Genomic DNA, 24,627 nt, shown 5'->3' with positions numbered 1-24,627 from the left:
CTTGGAGTGGCATCAAGTAAGTATCCAGGGCCAGAGAAGCTTCTCCTTCACAGAGAAAAAGGAAATGGCGAATAGTCGGCGATTTCGTACCTACCTAGACGAGTTTTAGACAAGAGTAACATAAGGCATAGTCCCAGTTTCGGTGGTCGGTGGAAGCGTACATTGACACATATCAGTCAGTTTGTTCAAGCGCTCTCCGAGATCATTCGTCGGTGGGTCGGTGGGTAGCAAACGGTTGCGAGCTTGTGATGGTTCGAGCGCGAACCAATGATGTACTCGATGATGAGGGACAAGAAGTTCCGGCCTTCGCCGCTAAGCACCACTGTCCTTGTAGCAATCGCGAACAGCTTTTTCGTGATATGTTTCGTTGGTATTTACAATTTTTGGACGTTCGGTTGTATCGTGGGTGGGTTACCTGAGTTTAGTGACAGAAGTTTGGTAATTTGCGTTTTTTTCTAGCCAACGGAGCGAGCAGCAGGTTCTGATAGTATCTGTCAAGCATCACTCTGCTGCTTTGCTATGGGTGAAATGCTTTTGCTATTTTCTTGTAACGTACGTGCCTCCCTCACTCTATACTTCAATATTACATAAATAAAAGCGATGCGAATAAAATTATTCTCTCGTAGTGAACGCATTTGTAAAGCTTTATTTCATGTCGTGATACCTACACCCGTGTTGTGACAGAGCAAACCAATTTGTTGAGTCGGTGTTCTCCAGTGACCTTTTATCGGAGTTTCAGAATATCCAGGGAGGGCTCGATATTGAACCGTCAAGTGCTTACAGTGTGAACTAGCAATTGAAAATTGAATACTTATAATGGACCATGGACCTGAGTAACCGCAAGAGCATCCTTAAAAAAATTCCGTGCTTGCATAGCGTAAGAGTGCTTGGAAAATTTAGACCCTACACGAGTACGCTGACCTTTGCAGGAAAACGCAACATTGCCGCAAGTCGCCGACTTGGTGCACATTTACAAATCACCCATTCTCGTGCATGCATCAGTGGACGCACCCGCTGGGGCTGCGCATAGGACATCGGAAGCGGCCACCCATTGTCTTTCGCCTACCACAACAGCCCAGGCAATTACAGCGCAAAATGGCCCATTCGATCGCTTCTGCCCATCGATTTGAGCCTACTGCCAAAGCTCTCCAGGTTTGCACAGTCTCCTTACGAGAGAGATGCTGTCTTTAAAGAGAGCTGGAGATATTTGTCTGGTTCATGGTCTGGCATGCTACTTGAGATGTTCGTTGAAAGATATGATATGCACAATGATTACAGGGACGCACAAACAGCCTTCTTCCGAGTCGGTCAAAGAAGTGAGGCAGCCATCCTTTATTTGTGTCTTGCCTTTGTCTAGCACAGTTGCGGAATCAGTGACCCCCCCCCCCCCCCCCCCCTACTCGCTGTCTCGACAGTATAGTACATGAAGTTAGTTCCTTGTCATTCCCCTCCTTCATATTACACCCCGGTGCATGGGGCCCGTCGCTAAATAACACAGCGCAGGCAAGACATCAACCTTGGTCATTCATGGCGACCTTTAGTGGTAGGCTGCTGTTTTTGTGTATCGTTTTTGTATAGCTGAACGCGGAATCATTTTGTCCTGTGTGACACCTATTTGTAGAGCAATATATTTCGCCGAGACGCGTACAAAGCATTCATCAATTAGCTCCTGGCTGTTGCCGAAAGTTGCTGGAAAGCACAGGCAGCCAACCCGTGTCTCGCGGCGGCCGTTCAAAGGCGCACATTTGCGTTGTTTCCCCTTGTGTCCATTCCTGGAAAGAGGCTACCATCGATCTTGGCTCTCATATTGCGGCATTCAATGGGATACCTATAGCTTCTACTGGGTCCCTGTATCCGGTATAGGCTTGCACTAGCTGGTGGGTCACTTGGAAGCGCAAATTCCGAGAGCTATAGCTGCCTTTCTGTGATCTGTCGTAATTGAAATGCCAGGAAAACTTTGTCATTCAAAACTTTTATAAGTGCCATGTCTACGAATGGCTACCCCTCCCACTTTCTGCGCCACAAAAAAAAAAAGGTTAAGAAAGCTTATCGTGTGAGCTAGGTTTCTTTAGTGGTAGTTGACACACGATGCAAGTTCATTCGCACTGCTTTTCATGATCATGAAGGCGAGTGATCGTGGCCGTTTACATTTCCTGTTATTATTCTTTTCTTAGAGTTTACCCAACGCCGTACTCACGCAAACACTTAACTTAAATGTGCGCAACACATGCGAGGTGCGGAAAACAGTGCGCGTCGGTGAGAAGCGGAATAGTGTACAAAAAGTAAACCCGTCACGCAGCAAGTGTGACGCTCGTCAGCATATGGAATTTTGTGGAATAAGATGTGAGTCAGGAAAAAGAAAACTGGTAGCTTCAAGAGAAGCCATAGACGCCTGTAAATACTTCCAATCGCTATGTGTAAAAGAAAAAAACGAAAAGTATTTCATTTAAGGATTCAACAATGGAAACGACACGGGAAGAAGGAACAGACATGAAATCACGCCCGCCAACTTCCAGATTATTTTGTTGTGGAAACCCCTCGGTCTCTGCCACCAAAAGCCACGTGATTTACGATATAAGAAAGCGTACGCTTGAAACAAACAATCATGGAGGCGTATTAGCTTTTAAACATACGCAAAGTGTTAGCAAAAAGCTACAATAAATGCTTTAATGCAATACTTATCAATTAAGAAGCCGGGAGGATGTTTACTTCTTGCTCCCATCTTAAGAACCGGCAATTTCGTTATTATGATCCAATGATACGTCACTTACAGGAATATTGTAGACATCGAGAAACAAGACGAAGTGTGTTTTCTTGTTTTGATTGACATCCAATTTAGTGGTTGATAAAGGTTGTTGTCTTTCAGATGAAAAAAAAAAATATTGGCTTTTGCATGCCAAACCACGATTTGCTAAAGAGACACGCCGAAGCGATTTTCTCCCGTGGCCTCGTGCTTAACAACGCAACGCCAGAACCCCTAAGCCATCACGGCGGGTACTCTTTCAGATGGAGTTTTCTGTGCATTTATCCTTTGGAATCTTTCTTTAACGAAGTATTTATAACTAAGCTCGCATCTCAACCAAACAGAACGTTATATTTAATTGAGGGAAGTAAGAGTGAAATATTTAAAGTCGTAAATGTGTCGCTTCTAATTTGTTGCGCTGTCTTTTTTTTTCCTTAATCCTTTGGGTATCTCTCCTTTCGTTTCCACTCCGTTCGGCTAAATGTCGCAAATACTAAAATAGTTTCTATTCATAATGAAATGGATAAAATCTCCACTGCCTGCTTCCTGCAACGCACCTAATCAGCACATGCAGATCATAATATATGAAAAAAAAAACGTCCTAATGTACGCACTTTCTAATCATCAAAGACTGTCAGGCCTTGAGTTTCAACACTTGGCCTACGAATAGCCTGTGCTTCTCGCGCAACGAGAGCAGCTTTAATCTTACTGAGGGAAACAAAACTCCATGAGATAGTGTATTGTTGCCTATAGTGGTATTTCCTGTGTGTGTTGATTGCCTGTAAAGTGCCACTAGACTTACCATCACTCTTTACATTATATTCATCTAAAGTAGCATGCTAAGCATAACGCCAGGCGTAGCGTATGCTCTCCAGGATTCATCAAAGTACTGTCTCTCTGTCTTTTTTTGTGTGCCGATGTGGCCTATTAAAAGCAATAAATGGAAGTGCCCGAAGAGATGCAGGTGTATTTTGCACATTTATGTGATTCCTAGATTGAACGAAATTCTGTTGAATGTGCTGCGTCTTTGAAATTCTTGCTCACAGTTTTCCTTTTGCGCGCTGAGCCCGTTTAGCCGCTTTCTGTGATCAATTCGCCTGGGTCTAAGAAGCTTACGTATATTTCACGCCAACGTTCCCGTTTCCTTTCTTTTTCTTTTTTTTCCCTGCAGACTATTTTTGTCGCTATCGGTACGCTCTGCCTGGTTTATTGCGTTTTGGAGTTCTTTTGTTACGGTGAGGTTCTTGTATTCGGAAAGCCGTGCGAAGGTCTTTCATGGAAGATGTAAGACAAGATGTTTTGAAATCTGGAGTAGATTGCCGCGTGATGTATGTGTACACTCAAGCGTTTCTTTTTTTTTATTCTGACGCGTCCACTTTACGAGAGTTTATGTTATGAGGCTGAAGCATGTGTGCTTGTAAAATGAAGCTCTATATTGAGACTCTGTAAGTTTATTTAACCTTTACCTTAATGTATCCTTTTTTCTAGGGTATACTAAATTGCACTTGTAAAATGCCCGTGCTTGAAAATCAAAAATCTAGTTCGACGATTATTTTATGATGCGTCGCTCGCATAGCCGTTTAGGAACCAGGGCAGTGAAATGTTGTAAACAGACCGTCGAATTACGCTATCCTGCGAGCTTTCAGGCCAAATGTGCGTGCAGCAGTCCTAGACATATCGACGCACAGCGAGAAAATGACTTTACCACGTGCATCATTGACTGGATTTGGTGTCATTATCCATAGTGCGCTTCAAACCAATCCAGTTCAACGTTTCTTGATCTGATGCACGTCCGGACGCATGTCCAGTTTACTACGATACAGAAGAGAAGGGATTTAAGGGATGAAAAGAAAGAAAGGATACGAAGAGAAGAAGGTAATACCAGTCTGAACAAAAACTTGGAGGACGCTTAAGCTTCTCGTCTAAGAGTGGAACGCGATAACATTCAAAGGTCCATGACTGCTTTTCACGCTTCCCGACAACTACTGCTTATGCAACGAAAATATTTAATTACCGGAAAAAGCTCGCGGCCAACACTATGCACGAAGGCGAGCTTTCTGGTAGAAAGGCGGCCTTTTGCGTGGGCCAACTCCTGAGGTAGTGCACAGCGGCGCCGAAAAACTTGCATCATTTTCATGTTTCTGTTATTGTTTCGCACTTTTATTGTATAAGTCTGAGAAGATTGAGCATAAAAGGCATGCGCTGTCAGTGTATTGTTTTATGAGATTTGTTTGTGGGCTGTCATTTTGAAATATCTGACGAAAAACTTTGTCAAGAATGTAAGACAAGGTGGAACCACTTCCGTGATCGAGTGGCGTGGCAATATAACCCTCATATACCGCTAGTCATATATCAAGGCGTCGCATATAGATATACCTAAATATGTACAGAAATCTTTGCTCACGAACTACTCCGCCGACACCGGCGCCAGATTTTCTATGACACGGGGCCTTTAACCTAAAAACCGTGGTGGTTCTTTGATGCTGAGCGCCAATCTGTTCTAATAAAGATCTCATCGCACGGGAAAGGTTAGAATTCTCTTGCGTTTACTTCTGTAGTTTTTCCTTCCTTCTAGATTTGTTTTAGGGAGGAAAACACAGGGCAGTGTAGGGAGAAAAGGAGAGAGATAGTATACAGTCACCATGCTGTTTCTCTTGTGTCGAAAATCCTCGCTCTAACTTTACGTGCTCTATTGCATCGCATTCCGCGAACGTACGAACAAGATCTCTTTCATAATTGTGTTGCGCTTAGTGTTAGACTGACGAACATAAGGAACAAGACGCGGGCGTACGTTGCGCAATTCTTTGACGAAGTATCTTTGACAAATATATACCTCTCGGGTCTAGTTGCAACGTAGATCCTGAGCGAGCGTATTTTTTAGTTTAGTCACCTTTTTCTTGCCTAATAGTAACTGCGTGAAACCGTGGAATTCAGTGGTGCATTCTGTGACACACTCTTCACCAAGGGATGAAATATTTTATGATTTCTCTCACTGAATTTATGACCAAGATCTTGTTAGTTACTCCATCACGCAAATAAAAAAATGCATTGCTTTATTGTTTTCATAAAAAAAAAGCGCTAAAGACGAAGTCGGAGGAACACATACGACAGGACTGGCGCTGTTGAGAGGATAGAGCGCATTGTAGAAGTACTGTCGTATGTCTTCCTTCGACTTCGTCTTCGTCTTTAGCGCCTTTTTATGAAAACTGTCAAGATGAACCAACTTGCCCAAATCAAGGCATTGTTTTTTGTTTGTTTTTGTTTGTTTATATTGTTACGTTTTCATAGGTTTGGACGCCTTTTTCTTCCGTGTTGCGTATGCTTTCGTTTCGCCGCTTCCCAAGAACAAAATTCCATGTGTATAGCCTTCCAAATCGTGTGAGATAACACTAAACCAGAAATACGGACATAACTTTCAACCTAACTTGCAATTTTCACTTAAGCATGCTGGTAACCATGGTCTTGTCCAAGCACACAAGTCATATTTTCTTCACTTGAACTTCGTCGCTATCGCAAAGCGAATGGAACTAATAGAAGTCGGCTCGGTGAGTGGATCTAATAATCCTCACACACAAACACACACAATCAGATCACGAGGGAGGGAGGCAAATGTTACCGTGACGGCCTCAAAACCAAAACAAGCTGGGGCGTTCTTGTGGCACTCACGGACGTCTCCATCCATGTTCTCATCTGGAAGAAAACTAGAAGAAAAAAAAAACAAGCTATGATCAGTACTGGCTGTCAGTAATTAGTTTAGGATTGTCGTAAAAAATCAAATAGGACACAGAGCAAAAGAAGACGTGGGCTTCGTGTGCGTCGGATAAGGCTGGCAGAAACATGCTGCAAAGGGGGCGCCAATACCGAGCGTGCACTAGACATCTAGGCGCAAGTTACGAGGGAAAGAAAGCACGGCAAGGTATTAGGCGAGGCAATATCCCCTCGACTCCTGTGCGGTCTCCTTTGGCCTCATTAGTCGCTGCTATCCAACTTGCTTTTCCGGCGCATTTCTTTTTCGTTCAGGCTGAGGAAACAGGCACTGATCATGGCACGCATGGTATTCGCAATCGCTCCTACAGTTTCTTCTTCTTGCCGCGAAATCTGGCGCGTGTGCGAATGGCGTAAGTTGCTTCGACACGGGCCGCAAGATCTGACTTCTACGATCGTTCGTGCGTAAAAGCTGGTGCGGGGTATGCGCTAGACGGTGTTTTGTGTAGGTGCAATCATGAGATATATAGAAAATGCAAGGTTGAGAAAACTAAAGAGAGCTTTATACACGAAGTTGGACGTAGACCGTTTTATGTCCTACTGCATTATGCATGTATTAGACGGGAAATAGAGAACTAACTGTGCTTCATCAGGACAGTAGCACAAATAAAGTTCTCCAGAGGGACAAAACAGGCACATTGTTGTAGGTCAAAGTGTCAGATCGAGTGATAAAAGAAGACATACGAAGGTCGCCGTGCTGGGTCAAGAAAGAGTAATTGGAGCACCTTTCAGTGTCACTGCAGTACATACATACGTTGAATATTGTGACATTAGGATGCAAGATAGTGTACTTCACACAAGAACGGTCGTGCGAAACAAGCAGCGACGGCATCGTAAACAAAACGTGCACGCGCGCGCAATCCAATATACGCACAGGGACGTCGTACACACAGTCGCGGGGAGTAAGCGACGCTCTCGCTGCATCGTGCTCGAAGAACAGGCGCAATTAGGTTAAGGAGACACTTAGGGATAATATAAGACAATTCTGAAGGCGCAATAAATTGATTAGCAATATTGATACTGCACTAGCATAATTACCGAGAATGCCAGGCGCTCCTGTTAGCGACCTTTATAAACGTATTCATTAAATTTACGCTTGACTGCTGTTATCTTTGAGTCAGCAGCAGCAATTTACAATCATAATATGTTGTAGTTAGGGACAAGGATTCGCAAGGTATATAAGAATGACGATACTATGCAAGGAATAGAAACAAACTTATAAATGTATACATTTAACGAATTCCTTCTTTTTCTTACGCATCTTTGCGCATGTATACATATTCGCACAGAGATACAACGTTTGCTGTATTACAGTATGCTTCTGCATGCTGATGCAATATTGACTGCACATCATGTCTGACTCAGACCACAATGGAACTTTCTCACGCCAACGTCTTCCATTTTAACGCGATATCGTTGAGTACCCCGTGTCGCAGAAAATACAGCGTCGGGCTTCGTTTCGGAAAAAAAGACTTTCGAACCACCCGTACCTTGGCACTCCATGTGGGGGAAGGTAGGTAATGAACTAACAGTATTTCTCAAGCTAAAATACGTAGAAAAATTATATTGTACAACTTGCATACAAACTGCAGTCATGATAGCGTCGGATTGTAAGTTGACTATACGAGAAAACATCGACTACGTTGAATACGAGAAAACACAAAGAAACTTTTTTTCCAGCGATCCTACCTTTCACAGACCGGCCACGGCGTCCGCCATTTGCGCGCGCCGGCGCGTGAGTATCTCGGGGGCTGCGGAGCGGCGTGCCCGGTTAATTGCAATAACTCCAGGTGGAGCTCCCTCCGTCGCATCGTTCAGAATAGTTCACAATAGACGGTTCATCGGGGGAATTCTTCAGTAGGGGAATTCATTGTGTTTTTTTTTTCCTTTTTTAACCTGGGTAGGACATTAGGCAGTATAACAGCAAGAGCTTGGTGGCGCAACCCATCGCCCCGTTCCAGAGGGGACGCATCCATCCATCCATCTATTCATTCATTCATTCATTCATTCATTCATTCATTCATTCATTCATTCATTCATTCATTCATCCATCCATCCATCCATCCATCCATCGTGGCCTGCGCAACAAGCCGCGTTTCTACCAGAAAGCCGCCTTCGTGCTGAGCGTTTGCGGCCAGACTTTTCCGGTATGCATTACGGTTATGTACGCTCCAGTTGCCGGGAAGCATAATAAGCAGTCAGGGATGTTTGAATGCGATCGTGTTCCACTCTTAAAGGCGAAGCTTAAGCGTCCTCCATATTTTCTTCGCTGTTGCTAACTCTTCGATACCTCCGAAAGCGAGAATGATGGGGCCGGGATGAGGGTAACAAGAGAGAGAGAGAGAGAAAGAAAGGTCGCTAGCATGCGAGGAAAGTTAACCAGAAGTTTAATTCTGGTTGGCTGCCCTCCACAGGCGAAAGGGGTAAGCTGAGAGAAAGAGAGAGGAGCACAAAAGAAATAACGTACGCAATCCAATGGTAGTAGGCAGTGTTCTAAAATCTATTATGTAGGCCATTACAGAGGTCCGGAACTTGAGGCGCGTGATCTGCGTGGAGTTGCTATGGAGCATTCGCCCATAACTTTATGCTTTAATAGATGAGGATGGTCCAATCTACCATGGTCTGTGCACATCGCTTGCGTTTTTAGGTCTATGGCGTTTGCAAAAAAGAGCAGAAGAAAGATGTTTGCGTGTGTCTCACCCTATCTGCATATGTCGCTGGCGGGGCTGTCGGCCATAAAATTGGGCAAGGCATGGGAGTTCGTTATTGCGACCCCGAGCCACAAATCGTACAAGATGTTCTAAAAGACACTACGCGGAGCACAAACGGAATTAGAGGCGTAATAGAGACCCTTGTTGTCATACTACTCCCCAGGTATTGAAAGAAAGATAGATGGAGAAAAAATGATTTTACCTTTAAAGCTTTTAGAACACAATAGGGAGCGGAAAGCGGCGGCAATGTGTTCGACATTCCGAGACTACAAATGAAGGGAAATGAAAAGATCAATCATCTCAGAGGAGGCAATGGAGAAACCTTTACAGGAATTGGGGCTAAAACACAGTAGCCCTGACTTAATTCCCTAAAGCTGCGTCCATGTGAATCTGTAGAAGTGTTGCCCTGTATTCGCCCACAACGCGAGGGTGCGCAAAGCGATAACACGTACGCGCAGTTTGTCTACTTACTTGCTATGCATTCGTGTGGGTTCAAATTATGCACGCGCACGTTCGGTTTGAACAAAGAGACGGGCGGTTGAGCGCACAATAATGACCATTAAGTAGAGGACATTGGAGAACAGGCTAGGGTCGTCGTTACGTAATATAAATAAATATATATATCTTCCGATTCCTTTCGTTTGATATCATTCACCTGAAGAGGGTGATTTCTCCTGGTGGTTTATCCAATGGAGTGCTAGTTCCCAAGAGCTAATGACACAAGACAAGAAGTATGAAAAAAAAATAGTAAGAGGAATGATACAAAAAAAAATAAATTATCGGGTTTTACGTGCCAAAATCACTTTCTGATTATGAGGCACGCCGTAGTGGAGGACTCCGCAAATGTTGACCACCTGGTGTTCGTTAACGTGCACCTAAATTGAAGGAATGATACAAATAATGTCCTAAGATGCTTGCTTTGCTATTTAAAACTGGTTGGAGGGGAGGAGGAAAGAGAAAAGCAGAAGGCAGGGAGGTTAACCAGAATAATGTCCGGTTGGCTACCCTGCACCGTGTAATGGGAAAGGGAAAGCAAAGATGACAGGGAGAGAGAGGAGGGAAGAAGGAAATTAGAGGTGAGTTCGCTGACCCGTGTGGTCTAATAGGAACTGCATTAATAGTCACAGACGTTCACAAAAGCCCGTCGTGGTCAAGAAGCACAAAAGCGCCGTCACCATTTTATGGGCCGACGTCCGATGGAGGTGGTGTTCCAGCAGCACCTGCACAGAAAGCGGATGATTGTCCAGGTTTTTGAGAGCGTTAGCAACTTCTTGTCTTTCTGGGGCATATCGTGGATAGTGGCACAGCAGGTGGTCGATATTTTCTTCAGTGTGGCAGACCTCGCATGCTGCACGCTGTGCTCTCCTTGATGTGCTGTGGGAGCAGCGTTGCCGGCGGAATAATTGCCACTGATTCCACAATGACCAGGTGCCCATTGAAAAAACCACCTCGTTACCTTTTTGTTGGACCTGATGGTGAAGTTTCACGATTTTGTACGTTAGCTGTTCATGACGTCCACGTCGGAGAACTGACTGCGTGCACTGTAATGACGGTTTTAAGTCAGAGAACACAGCCCATTTTCTAAGTCTTTCAGAATAAATGAATTTCAGTGCATGACGCAGATCCGTTAGTTCTGCCGCCGTTGAGGTCGTGACATGCGATGTCTTGAACGCCAGTGTTATTCCTCGCGTTGGTATAACCACCACACCACCAGAACTGAAAACTGGCTGGAGGAACCGTTCTTTGTTGCGGGCTGAGTAAACACTGCATAATTTGTTTTCACATTTTAGCTTCCTTGTTGTGTACATCGTTCTGAAAAACCACTGCGAAAGACTGAGGCTGGGGAAGAAAGATAGGCTATCCCGTGTTAGGACGAGCAGTGCAGCAATAGATTTGCATCATATGGCTAATACATATTTAGTGCTGTGCGATGACAGTATTCGGTGCCAGTGACCGATTGTGATTGTGTGTCTACGCTCCTTCCTTTCCTTATCTCTACTTTGTTACCACTTTACCTCCCCCTCCCCTCTCTCCCCAGTGTAGGGTAGCCAACCGGATCTTTTTCTCTGGTTAACCTCCCTGCCTTTCCCCTTTCCCCCCCCTCTCTCTCTCTCTACTGCCTGTCTTTGCGAGGAGACGCTGGAACACATTCTGTGCGACTGTCTTGCATATAATGTTCAGAGACAGTCCATGGCGTCCGTTCTAGCGCACCTGGACAATAGACCATTGTCAGTTGCAACCATTTTCACATATCGCCGACACAAGATATCGCAGCTGAAGGCGACGAAGGGACTACTTCGGTTTATGAAGGATACGGGCTTGGACAAGCGGCTGTGACAGTGATGTCGCGTACCGCGCAAGAGTGACGGACTGTAACTGACGATGTGTTTGTTGTGTTATGTGCTCTCTCTCTCTCTCCTCCCATCTTTCATCCCCCCATCCCGCTTCCATGTGTAGGGTAGCAAACCGGTTAGGCTAAACTGGTTAACCTCCCTGCCTTCCTTCTCCACTTTTTTCCTTCCTTCCTTACTGCCTATGTTTTTGTAACCAAGAATGCAGTTTATGCTCTTGTTTTTTCGCTCCATGTACGTTGCTCAGTTGCGTGACGACGCGCGTAAGTTATAGAAACGATCAAGATAAGACAAAATGCGCTTACGATGATCACGCCCATGACGCGTTCATGTAATACCGTTTATTAAGACTCCTGTTTATCAATTTTCAATGTAAAAAAGAAGAATAGCAAGAACGCCTCTTGATTCTCCGCGAAAGTAATATTGGAAAGTGTGTTCATCGAAAAAGTGAAGGTAATGCTGAAGAAAACGAGTACGAACCCTTGTGTGAGTTAGGAGCTGTATTGCTCAGCCTTGCATTCCGGTTTGTTATTATGCCTGTAGATAGTGCTCTGTGTAATGGGTGTTTTATTCATGCAACAATCTGTTCAACATCGCTTTTGGATTTTCTACGTTCATGTGGCCAATCAGCGAGAATGTGATACTCCCAGGCTTTCCCCGTACGCTCCCTTAGTTTTTTGCGCGCAGTTGCTTTCTTTATCCGCTACTCTTTCCCTGTTTCTTTACTCGCTTACCCCTACTTCAGTGTAGGGTAGCAAACCAGAAGCCTTTCTCCCTGTATGTCCCTGCCTTCTGCATCTAATTTCTCTCCCTCTTTCTTGCTTAGCGCCCGCCCCCTCACCCAATGTCTCCATTTGCGTACTGGCTGTTAATTTTCGTGGATCATGTTTGTAGGCAACACAGTGCGTTTTTCTGCTAGAAAGGGCGCACATAACGCTATTGCATGAATAATTTTTCCAGGAGAATGGAGAAAAAGTGGTTAGCTTAACCACGTTCCGTGGCCTGAAGTGCTTGCCGGCTTTTGAGGCTTCAAATTGTTCTTCCGCACAAATACCCAGAAGAACATATTTCGGAAGCTGTTGGATATGGGGAGAATGTCATACAGGGGCGACCTGTAAGAGATGTCTAAGCATATAGTTCGCCTTACAGTGGAAAAGGGGAAGTAAAGAAAGGCTGGGAGACTGAACAGAAAATAAAGTTGCTCGGTTTTCTACCTTGTTGTCATATGGCTGATGCGGTGAGAAATGCAATGAGCTTGATTGATGGGAAAACAGCTGAATGAGACAAGCTGGACCGGATGTTAATCGGGATGTCGGGAAAGAAGCCACAAATAAGGCGCTGAAGATTTTCCCGCGAAACTTGTGTTAGAAGCTACACAGTTTAGTCCTCTACCGCTTGATGTTTACGAAAGTGCACGTAATGGCAGATTCAGGCAATAATATCTTTAGCCATAGCGATTCGTTTCGACACTTCAAACAATATCAAAACAACGAATTTCCGCCAGGCAATACCAATTTGCTCCTACGCGGTAAGTCATCAGGGTGTGCTGTTGCTTCATGTGTCGTGCGCGTAAGCTGCCCAAAGGCCATTTTAGTCATCGTTTTCAGTGTACTTTCTTTACCGCTAAGGCTGTCTTTTCCCGTCTACTTTCTCTATTCCGGCTGAGCCGTTTAGTAACGGAAGAATAAACCGGCAGAAGTTCTTCTAATATTTATTTTTTTTTTGTCGCGCTGGTCTGTGAGACGAGGAATGGCGCAGCATAACTTCTTAGATCGCCGGGACACGAGGAGTTGTGCGGTATGTCCTAGCCCGGGGCTTTGTGGCACTCGTTCTGAATCAAGTCCCGTATTTTCGCACAAAAAGGATCCTGCGCTGAAAGTGTTCCTAAATGTAAGCCATTAATGATGCTAGTAAAAGCTGCACGCCGATCGCCAGAGCTTCTCCGAACGAAGAGTTGTTTTTTTTTTTCCCTAGGAAAACATAGCCTACTCAATACACCGACATACTGCCACCTCAATTAGCGAGGGCACCATTGTTATAAATTTTTAGAGGCATGTAATCACAAAAGAAACTTTGACGTCCTTCGAGATCGGTATTACTTTTGTTACTACGCAGCAAACCATGACAGAAAGAAAGTTCACCGACACCAATCTGTGCTTCCACTCTCTATTGCTGCAGGTCCCCACGGATTCCCTACAAGCCCTACGATCCCTGGTGTCCCTGAACTTGAGTTACAACAGGATGCGCAGCGTGGGTGCCTGGGCATTTCGTGGCCTCGTGTCTCTTCTGAGGCTGTCGCTGTTCGGCAACCGCATCGCCACGCTTGACGCCATGGCATTTCAAGGGGTCGGCGGAAACCTTACGGTCATCAATCTGGGCGGAAATCTCCTTTCGCAGGTCCTTCTCAAGTACCATTTTCATTCACGTAAAAATTTAAAAGAAAATGAACAGTGTAATTCCAGGCTCGAATTCAATTTCTCTGCCATTAGCTTCGAGATGCGGAGCTCCTTGAAACAACGAGGCTATAAAGTTTTGCCGCAGTCAGTGTTCGCAGGCAACAGCCTGTAAATAATATGAGTTGATTTGTGGGAATGTAAACGATACACTCTTCTCGCACAGCGAGCAACACTTGTCTTAACATTTTTTAGATAATTGCTTCGTTTACGAACTCACCGCCGTCGAGCGTGTCGGCTTGATAATTACAGTAAATTCAAACAATCACTGCTTCTATTTCAAAGTAGTTGTTGAAACATAATTTCTTCAAATACCTATTCTCATTTTTATGTGGCAGACGAAAGACAAATGGCAACGTCCTATGGGCACTCTCAGAATGATCTCTTTGTTATATAGATAGTCACAGTGTAGTGACAGTGAAGAAATAAGTGGTACAAAAACTGGGACCTACAAGTTTAATTTTTTGTTGGACGAACTTGTGCTCAGTAAAACAAGTAAAACTCGAGCACAATGACAGCGGCGAGCAAAGTCGGCGATCATCGAAAATCTGATGAGCGTTTCAAGCGCATCGACTTTTATACATCAGTCGTCGAAGGCTCCAAAATGTTCACTGGTACCCGCGTGTCTTCCAGAGAGTACTACGCAACTGGCGTCGCGCATACAATCAGATTACACAAGGTTTGGTGTAGGTTACACAAGGTTTGGTTTAGCACACAATTACACGTCTCAGTACAATGAAAAAGAACTTGGCTTCTGTTAAGCGCGAACTAAGAACTTTGTGGAGTGCAGAAATGGCAAGTTATACGCCCAGAATACTGCAAGCCCGCAGCTGTCCTTCATTGTGAGTCAGCTGTGCCAGAGTTGTCATGATAGCAGGGGCTGAGCCAGGTGGGGGGGGGGGGCTTATGGGGCATCAGCCCCCCCCCCCCCCCGAAATTTTTTCGTGCTGTACATGGTCCGTCGGCCAAAGCAACCCCCGGCGCTAGAAATCATTCTGAATTTTGTATAGAATGTCTTTTTCAAGCTCGAAAAGACATTTCCCCGGAAACACTGTGAACTCGGGCTGGATATCGCGGCAACGCCCCTGCACTGGGAGTCATAACGCAAGCAGCCCCATCGGAGCACAATGTTTCAAGGGCGTCTGCCCTTGAAAGGGAAACAGATTCGTGTCGGACGATTACGTGAAAGAGTCTGCAGGCTTTTTGAAGCAGCAACCCAAGGAGTTTTATGAGACAGGAATCACGCGACTTGTTAGTCAATGGGAAAAATGTCTAAATGCTCATGGAGCCTACTTTTAAATAAAGTACCCCGTTTGTCATATATGCGCGTTGGCTCACTTTCAATTCATCCGTCCTCGTATATTTTACAGAACGGCTTTGTGCACGAGCTCTCTGTTGCGACTATAATTTCGGTGCAATTACCCACGATACACGACCGGTGACAGCTGCTCCTGCATAATACATTGTAATAAATCACAGCGTCATTGAGGATTTTCGCTGGCTGTTGCATATGTACAAAAATGTAAACAAGGTTCTTGATTGACAAAGTTTTATTAACATATTTGTCCTCAACATGTTCACTTCATGGCCTTTACATATTTCATATCAGTGGCATGCACTGTTTTGCTGGTTTCAAACCGATATAGCTCTAAAGTTCGTGTCATATTTTCTTTACGTATTACATGGACAAAAACACGGAAGCATTGATATGAGTTATTTTGGGCACAATTTTTGGCACATACGAGAATATCTTCTAATAAAAAAATACATAGTTTACTTGTTTTGACAGTGCGTAGCGATCGAGAATTAGACTGCAGCATCTTTGGCAAGGACAATGCAGTTATTATTCATGTATTTGATCCCTCGACAAATTGTTTAAGAAGAAGTTCTGGCTCGGGCCCAGCTCCGAAGAGGCCTATTCGAATACATGTAAAACGCAGAAATGCTTTTCTGAGATAACCCCTAAATCGCTTTGAATGTAATTTGTTGCATTTGAGAGCGAAAGTTAATTTCTAGTATCTATTGGAAGCGGAACTTTGATTTAGGACCTGAATTTAGTTTTAAATATTTGAAAAATTCGAAAGTGCGAAAGAAATAGAAGCACGGCGTTTACAAACTAATAGCTCAGCATCAAAAACAGATATCGCGGTTCTGTAAACGGCATCTATTATAAGAGTCAAACCGGGCAAATTTGGGATCTCAATTTGTACCTTACGTAACTTGGTTACATGGTGCACAAGGGTTGTTCAAAAGCAGTATTTGCATAATACTAAATTTCTTTAGATTCACGTGTAACATATCAGCTTTGTGCGCTGTAGATGTACTATTAGATGGGATTCACAGAATTGTGATAGTATTTTTCATTGTTGTGTTACAGAGTATTAAACGTGATAGTTTCGTTTCCTGGAAATTTGCGATTTTTGACAATTTTTAATAAAGAATTGACAACTAAATGAAACCTTCGAAACCAGAAATCAGTACAATTCAAGTTTTTCTTTCCTAATGCAACAAACCTCATCAAATTTGGTGCAGTGGGTGCCGAGAAAAACAAATTCATTTTATACACGAATTTACATAGGAGCACCCTGCCCCCCCCCGAACGAAATTTCTGGCTACGCCACTGCATGATATGGATTGTTTTCTTTTTGTGACGACAGTCCGAACAGACAACACACAAAGACGAAGACGGCCACAGGTCTTTGTGTGTGGTATGTTTGCGCTACTGTTACAAAATGCAGTTAAGCCACCTCGCTCAACGTGTAATCCTATAGTATAGAGAACTGTTGGCATGTCACGTCAGTTATTATAGCCAGAAGGCTGCTGCTAAGCATGGACAGACGCGTAATTTATAAATTCGCATTGCTGCTATATAAGCAGATTTGGCTATGCGAACTTGATGCACCGAATTGAACGGCCAAGGATATTCCTCTATCAGACATCATCCGCTTTTACTTGTCTTATTCTTTCTATGATACGTGCACAATGCGCCACAGCACAGCGTCAGCAAAAAGAGCACAAAATGAAGATCAAGAAAATATTCCAGCGCTCTCGAAGCGCTGCTGGTCATTTTGCGAGTGTTTGCCCACAGTGCCTCTTTCCTTCCTCTGTTCCCACTTAGGAAATGTTGCTGTGTTGCGACAGGGAAGCAATTTCGCGTAGTCTGTTAGCTTGCTCCGAATTTGTGTAGCCGAAAGTGCAGTTATTGGGCACTAAGCGGATACAGCTAATCTCTTTCTTCTGCTTGGAGAGCTCTTAATGAACTTTCCCATTGTGCCATGATGTTGCGATGGTCCTGTCGATATTGAGTAAGCACGAGCACGATTATGGAATTGTGATTTTTACTCTGTGTATGTTAGGTTCCGTCGGAGTCACTGCAAGGAGTCGCTGTGCTGCAGCAGCTCTTGCTGCACGAGAATCGCATTGATGAGCTGCTGCCTGACCGGTTTCCGTTGGAAGGAAGGGCGCTGGACATTCTCAATCTGGCCGACAACCGCATTGAAACGCTGCCAGAGGCTGCGTTCGTACGCCTTGGGTCGCTCGTTTCGCTAGAGCTGGAGAGAAACGGACTCGTAGACATTCACCCGGATGCATTCTTAGGAGTCCATGGTAAGCAGCTACCACGCGCAAGAAACTTCTTTTTTTTGCTGCTAGACGTATGTTTGAGGTCAGTTTCACTATCATGCAGTTCCGCGTGCGGCGTTCCTGTGGGAGTTGAACGTAAAAATCCCGTTGTACTGGGAGTTGGTCACACGTTAAAGATCCAGCAGGAAGTTAATCCGCGTTCCCATTAACGCCGTCTGTCAAGCATGGATAGTTCATTTTAAAAATTTAAACCCATAAGAATGCATGCTTACGAGATGTGGCAACCTTTATCATGCCACCAGTCGTCTCTTAGAGATGGAAATAACTGATGGCTTATTGGAATTGTAGAATAGGTGCAAGGGAAAGCAAACGACAAACGAGGACGGCAGAGATTTCGGTAGTGTTATAGAATTTGGAAATTTAAAGGCGTACGACAGACTCAGCTAGGGCGACACATCCGCCGTCGATGCTTAGTGGATATGGTGTCCGGCTGGTAAGCGCGAGGTCGCGGGATCGAATCCCGGCCACGGCGGCCGCATTTCGATGGGGGCGAAATGCGAAAACACCCGTGTACATAGATTTAGGTGCACGTTAAAGAACCTCAGGTGGTCCGAATTTCCATAGTGCCCCCCCTACGACGTGCCTCATAATCAGAGCACGGTTTTGGCACTTAAAAGCCCATCATTTAATTAATTTTTTTAGTTCGAGACAGGGTAGTGCAAGTCACTTTGAGGGTCAGCTTCGTCTGTGAGCATAAAACTGGCTAATAATGATGAATACTGTCGCAATGAAAAATAATGCGTTACTGTGATAATATGCAAAATTAAAGCTTCCAGCTCGTGGAATGATCCAGTATGTGGAATAAATGGTGTTTCTGACCTTTTGGAACAGATAGCTATAACATAATAGTACGTTTTCCCGCTAATAGGGCCAGTTTGTAGCCTTAAGGCAGAGAGAGAAGTGATTCTTGTGAGGAAGGAGGAAAGGCTAGCACTAATTGCTGCAACCCATGCGGGAGCTTGGCTCAGCGCCAGCAGGGTGGCGGCGATGGGATTAAAAGAGAGAGAGGGTAGAAGGGAGAAAGGTAGAGGGTCGTCCTAGCAGCATCAGAGCAGCCCGACAGAAAACAAGTTAATCGGTAACCCCCAGTTATGTTCCTCTCACCCTATTCCTGCCTTCCATTTTTGGTACCTTGACGCAGCGACCATGGAATGGCTGAAACTTGGTAATAATTACCTGGCCGAGGTCCCTAGTGAAGCCCTGCAGAATCTGACCGCTCTGAGGGAGCTCGACCTCCGTGGAAACAACATTTCGGCCATACCGAGTGATGCTTTTGCAGGATTCGGTGCCTCGCTCAAGTTCCTGTACCTTCAAAAGAACAGGTAAACACGGGAGACGCTGGGTATCTCATGTCCTCTGAGGTACGTGGAACCGCGATAGCTTTCTGAAATGTTGAAAAATTTGAAATAATTAAAACTCTCGCACGTTTAACCTCTCAACCCGGGAATTACTAGAATGCAATGTGGCAGTTACGCGTTACAGTAAAATCTGCATTTCTTGCATTCTAGAGATGCTGTGACGAATGCGTAACAAAAGTGCATACGTAGTTCAAAGTTAGGCATTAGTGATAACTGTAACGATAAGGAATGTAATTTTGAAAAAAGGAAGAAGCTTAGGAACTTTCCTGCCAAGGTTTGAGGGTGTAGAATCTCACTGCAACGAAGGTAAATTCCAGCACCCAGCAACATTGATAAACTAGAACGGGAAAGCGGACAACAAATCCGTCAACAACGGACGACGTATGTGTTTCTGCACGTACGTTGTGCTCTTATTGCTTTCAAGTACTTCCCGCTTTCTTTGCTGCTTTGCTTCGAATTTCGCATACATTTGTATTTCTATATATTTTGCGTTCTTTTGGGCTTATCTGCCAACTTGACTTTCTCGACACTATAGCCGCATATGTTTACAATTCAGAGTCAAACAAGCAGAGCGTGTCACTATATTTGTGTTATTGCACGCAACACGCGCTCAAGCGGCAACTGCGTTCTTAATAGCGCCACAGAGGTTTCGCTTTCTATCGGGGTCCTGGGCTGTTAAGAATTCAGTGCCTGCTGCTATTGTTATTTACAGATTTTTCTTTTTCCTTTTCTTTATTTTTCCTGTGTCTCGCATCCACGCTGGCTTCTTCCCTTCAGGGAATACATGTTCAATAAAGTGCGCCGGTGGTTCGCAGGCCCAATACTCTCACTCGAGTGAGGCAGTAGAACCCTCCTCCCTTTCTCCCCTCATTCCCCAACAAAATCCTGCCGTTCTGTTCTGCTCTTTCACTCCAATGGAAACGACGACTCAAAATGGTGCGACAATTCATACAAAAAATCGACAAGCGACAAAACTGTCGGATCGCTCCTGTTTCTCTCTCTCTTTCTGTCTTCATTTTCTTTGCCCGGTTCGGCTTGTTCATCTTTTTACACAATAGAAAACACCTTCCTAAGTGCGGACGAACAAACAAAATATGAAAGAGGTGCTAACGAAAGAAATGCAACAAACAGTTTTTGCTGATGCTGCGGCGAATGCGTCGGCTGTATTTTGCTCCATCTATATCTCACCGCAAGAGACCCTTGGGATGCAGGCCGCGGAAGAAAGCGCGAAAGGTTTATTGTTTCTTCTTTCTGGATTACTCTTCTTTTTCACTCATTCATTCTTCTTCTGCCACGCTTGCCACTCTTTCTTCAGGCACTGCGTTCGTTTCCATCGAGAAAGTGAAAAGAAAAAAGAAAGAGAAACGTTTCCGAATGAACAAGTGGGGCTTTCGCGTTTTGCGCGCTGTTGTTTCCGTATATATGCTGTCGTCGATGTCACCACTTCCCGGCGCTTCCCTTCTTTATGCGCCCATGAACGTATTCCCTATCTCCATTTTCCGGGGCGCATCAATGCCGCTCAGGCTTCGCGCCATCTCCATCGTCGTAGTTCCCACGAGCTTTTCATTGGGCGCGACTTGCCAAAGTTTTCTTTTCTGTGTGTGCTTTTTCATGGCACGGGGGACATCGTATTGAAATTGGAGTGAAAAGCCAATCCCGACAGTCCAGTGTGCGGTAGAAAGTGGCGGCACCGAGAAAGCGAGGATATTCGACACAGAGAAAGCAGTTGACCAGAATAGTGCGGTTATGGGAAGCGGGCTTCGCTGGGGAACTGAATCTTCTTGTTACTCATGATGAAAAACGTAGCGACCAGCAGGTTGTTAAATGAATACTTCGCCCACTGGTCGCCATATCAGCAGACGTGGCTACAAAAAACAAAATATATTGGCAACTAAAACATCGTAGGGTCTCGTTAAGATTTCTCCTAAGAAGTGAACGGCGAAAGCCTACTCTTCGTCCTCTTATCATTATCCTCTTTCTCATTGCCTCTTCTCTTCACTATTTGTCCTTTAGTTATTACTGCTCAATACTTACCATTATTAGTAATTTGTAATTAATGGTGGTCATTACAAGTCGTGGCGAGACATGTTGGTCATATCATAGTCATTTGTAGTCACTACAATTCATTTCAGTCATTATTAGTTATTACTGGACATTACTAAGCATTTTTAGTCATTTCATATGAATTGTAGTCGTTAGAAGCTGTCGGTAGACGTATTGGTCATCTTTTCGTCATTACCCAGGTAGCACAAAAGAGATACGTAACGTTTTCGTAGCGTTTATCCAAGACGATAAAAACGGGTTAAAGAAGACACGAATGAGAGAACTTCGGCGGGAAAACGTCGTATATCTCTGCTAATGTCCGGCTTAATTACTTTCTTGAGACGATCTAGAACAGGTCTGCAAGACGTATTCGAAAAGCTGGTCTAGAAATAGGATTGGGAAAGACACAAGTAATCCCTTTGCCAAAGCTATTCGTAACCAATTTCTAAACGTTTTTCGGACGTTATCAAAAAGCTGGTCTAGAAGCGGTCTTGAAAGGTTTACGATCATCTGAAGGTAATTTTCGCGGGTGACGGGCGCGATCAGACATCGTTGTTCAAAACACGCGTTTAGTTTCGCCTCACGCGACTGGCCTATGCCGCGCAGACGTGTCAGCCGCACCCGTCGGCCCGGCCTAGGCCAATCGCGTGAGGTGAAACTGATTGGGCATTTCGAACAACGATCTCCAATCGCGCCCCAGATGAGTAGAAGCGTCGGTGTTGTCTGTATGAGCCATGGCGCAGTGCCAAACACTGTTCCCCGCATGGCCGGCGCATCCTCAAGTCGCACGAAAATGAGCCTGTTAGGAATAATGAATCCTTAATACCGCCTTTAGTAAGCTACGATGCTTACAACCACAATGGGAGTGACGTCCTGCAAAGAACAAATGGTCACGTCTTGGCAGGCGGCCAGATCAAGCCCTTCATGCCAAGAGCGCATGAAATGAGAACATTCTGACAAAGCAAAAACACTTTATTAAAATGTAATGCTTATGCAATGTTCGAACAAACTGTGTGAGAAATGCAAATAGAAGTAAAAGTACATCAATAATGACAAAAGTCGCAGAAAGGATTCGTAATGAACTCGAAAGTGAACATTCACTAGTACAAAAACAAAATTCCAAGCACACATACAAAAATGAACAGAAAAACCTGGAGTGTACTAAAGTGTCTAATTTATCATAGTAAAGAGCATGTGGTATTAGATGGACTAGAGTTATGCAGAACTGACATCGGAGCGAATGGAAGAAGTAGACTGAAAAATGAAAGAGTATGAATCGCATGGTAACTGCCTCCAAGCAATGTTACCAATCAGCTAGATGCTTGAAATGAGCACAAAAAGAAATACCACCGCATACCATCATAAAACAATCCTGTGACAGAAATAAATAAAATGGGAACAATGCAAAATTGGAAATATTGCCTTTAGGATATATCAAAGAAGGTAATGGCGAGAAAAAATAACCATACAAAAAACAATAAAGTGAAATTAATACAGAATACTTAAACGGGGGATTCAGTGTAACAAGTGAACACTACTGTAGTACAGCGAACGATGAGACAGTAATGCTGCATCTTGCCACTCCAGAACGTGAGAAATGAATATGCAAGCCTCATATTAGAAACTTACATAAACATGGAAATAAACTGGAATGCACTGGAAGCTGCATTTGTGTAACAAAGGAAGCAATGGTCATAATAAATAGTAAGTGTTTTATTTAAAAAGCCCTTTACAAGGGGCAAAGTTGTACCTCTCTGGCAAAAACAAAGTTGCAACGAATAACTTGCAAACCAGCCAAATACATTAATTAGCACACTGACATGTCACACTTTGCACACACCTCCAGTCTTCTAAAGTAAAAAAAAAAGCACTCTGAATGAGAAAAAGGTTTAACACATGTAGCCCAGAGCAAATTCTTTGCCAGGTCACTCACACTTTCACATCCAAAAACATTTGCCACAAAGTCCAGGCACAGTTCCACTGATGCTTACCAATTCACCCCCACTTTCACGTCCAAAAATATTTGGCACACAGTTCAGGCAGAGCTTCATAGATAAACAGCTTGAGAGCACCCTACTGATTATTGTGCAGTCCCGCTGCTGGAAATAGAACTGCCGCACATGCTGGTAGTGGTTTCAATGTAGACACACTAGCTGCCCTGGACAGGTATGCTCAGGTATCTGCACTGGTGCTCCATTTTGTCGAAGTAGACACACTGATGCACTACACTGGTAATTGAAATGTTTCGAATGCACAAGTATTGGCTTCACCAGAAAGACTTGCCCACATACCACCACTGGCATATATATGCACTTGTTCTTCACTCAGTAGCATTGAACTTAAAGTGTTCCCTATGTGGGAGCCATGTGGTAAACCGGTGTCACACGACCACTCTCGATCACGATCAAGCCCGATCCGGATCAATATTATCGATGCGACTGCCTCACTCTCGTAGCTCGCGCAAATGAGCCAATCACGACCGAGAAATTCGATTTGTAACGGACTGGATAGCGGTTAAAAGAGCCCCGTGTGAAACCGGTATCAAATAATGCACAGACGTACGCTAGGAATATTGTGTTGCACAAGGACAAAGAACTGCGACATGCCCTGTTGTGCGAAGCGCGCGAACAGAACACATGTACATATATAAAAAAAAACTGCGAGAGCGCTTCGCGAAGTCCATGCGAACACATGGCACCCGCACGAACTCGGCAGGCCGCCGACTAAGTAAAGCGCGAAGGGCGCAGAGCGTACATTCTGACACATGTCCCAAACTGCAAACAATCGTACTACCTAAAACATGCAAGTTATTTTATACCAAGGGCATACTCCACTCACGTATGCAGTATCCACAAGCGAGTTATGCAGCGTACATGCTGTATCCATTCGCCAAAATAGTAAAATTGATAACAAACACAAAGCTACAAGGGACTCAATACATTACTACCATTTGAGGCGTCAAATAAAATCGAATTTGGCCGTTTCATATATTGGACACAATATATGGACACACGTGGTACCCGGTAAGACCATGAAATACCCATCACGTGGGTAAAGGGGGCGAAAACACAATCGAGAACCTGAAGCGCAAATGATAAAAGCGCAGTATGGTGAACGCAAAATTCTGTCAGTGCGCTGTAGCGCGAGGGAAGAAAATAGGGCGAGCACTTGACCTCACCTTTTGGAATACCGCACTAGTACTGAATCATTAAAGAAAAAGAGCCTGTTTAAACCAGTTCTCTTGTCTGCAACACTCTTGCTAAACGGGAGACTAAAATACCACGATGACGGCTCTATTGCGTAGATCGGCAAGGTGCGCACAGACAAATTTTGCCGCCTTTCTTCGCATTCTGCAAAATGCTTTCTTGTTAGGATCACGCATAGCGGCCGACCCCGACGCTAGGGACACACAGGCACGATTTCGTCCCTCTAACTTTCGTCCTTGCCTCAGCAGTAAAAAAAAAAAAAAATTAGTTCCGCGGTAAGGTATTCACATCCCTGCATTGTGAATAAGAGGAAACACAGCAAAGCTGCCTTGTCCAGCGAGAATTTTGAAGCATT

At 44.4% G+C, this 24,627-nt stretch overlaps 1 protein-coding gene across 3 annotated transcripts in view; it reads left to right on the top strand.

Moving 5' to 3' along the window:
* The window catches only part of LOC142576061 (uncharacterized), a 411,410-nt gene that overhangs the window by 377,170 nt on the left and 9,613 nt on the right, over positions 1-24,627 (top strand). For all 3 annotated transcript variants that reach the window (XM_075685988.1, XM_075685987.1, XM_075685986.1), the window contains 3 exons: positions 13,749-13,967; positions 17,380-17,629; positions 18,807-18,987. In XM_075685988.1, coding sequence (XP_075542103.1) covers positions 13,749-13,967; positions 17,380-17,629; positions 18,807-18,987 — 650 coding nt within the window. The remainder of the gene's footprint in view (positions 1-13,748; positions 13,968-17,379; positions 17,630-18,806; positions 18,988-24,627) is intronic.

This window comes from Dermacentor variabilis, chromosome 3 (assembly GCF_050947875.1).
Source record: "Dermacentor variabilis isolate Ectoservices chromosome 3, ASM5094787v1, whole genome shotgun sequence".
Classification (NCBI taxonomy): domain Eukaryota; kingdom Metazoa; phylum Arthropoda; class Arachnida; order Ixodida; family Ixodidae; genus Dermacentor; species Dermacentor variabilis.
This window is presented reverse-complemented; position numbering and strand designations above follow the sequence as displayed.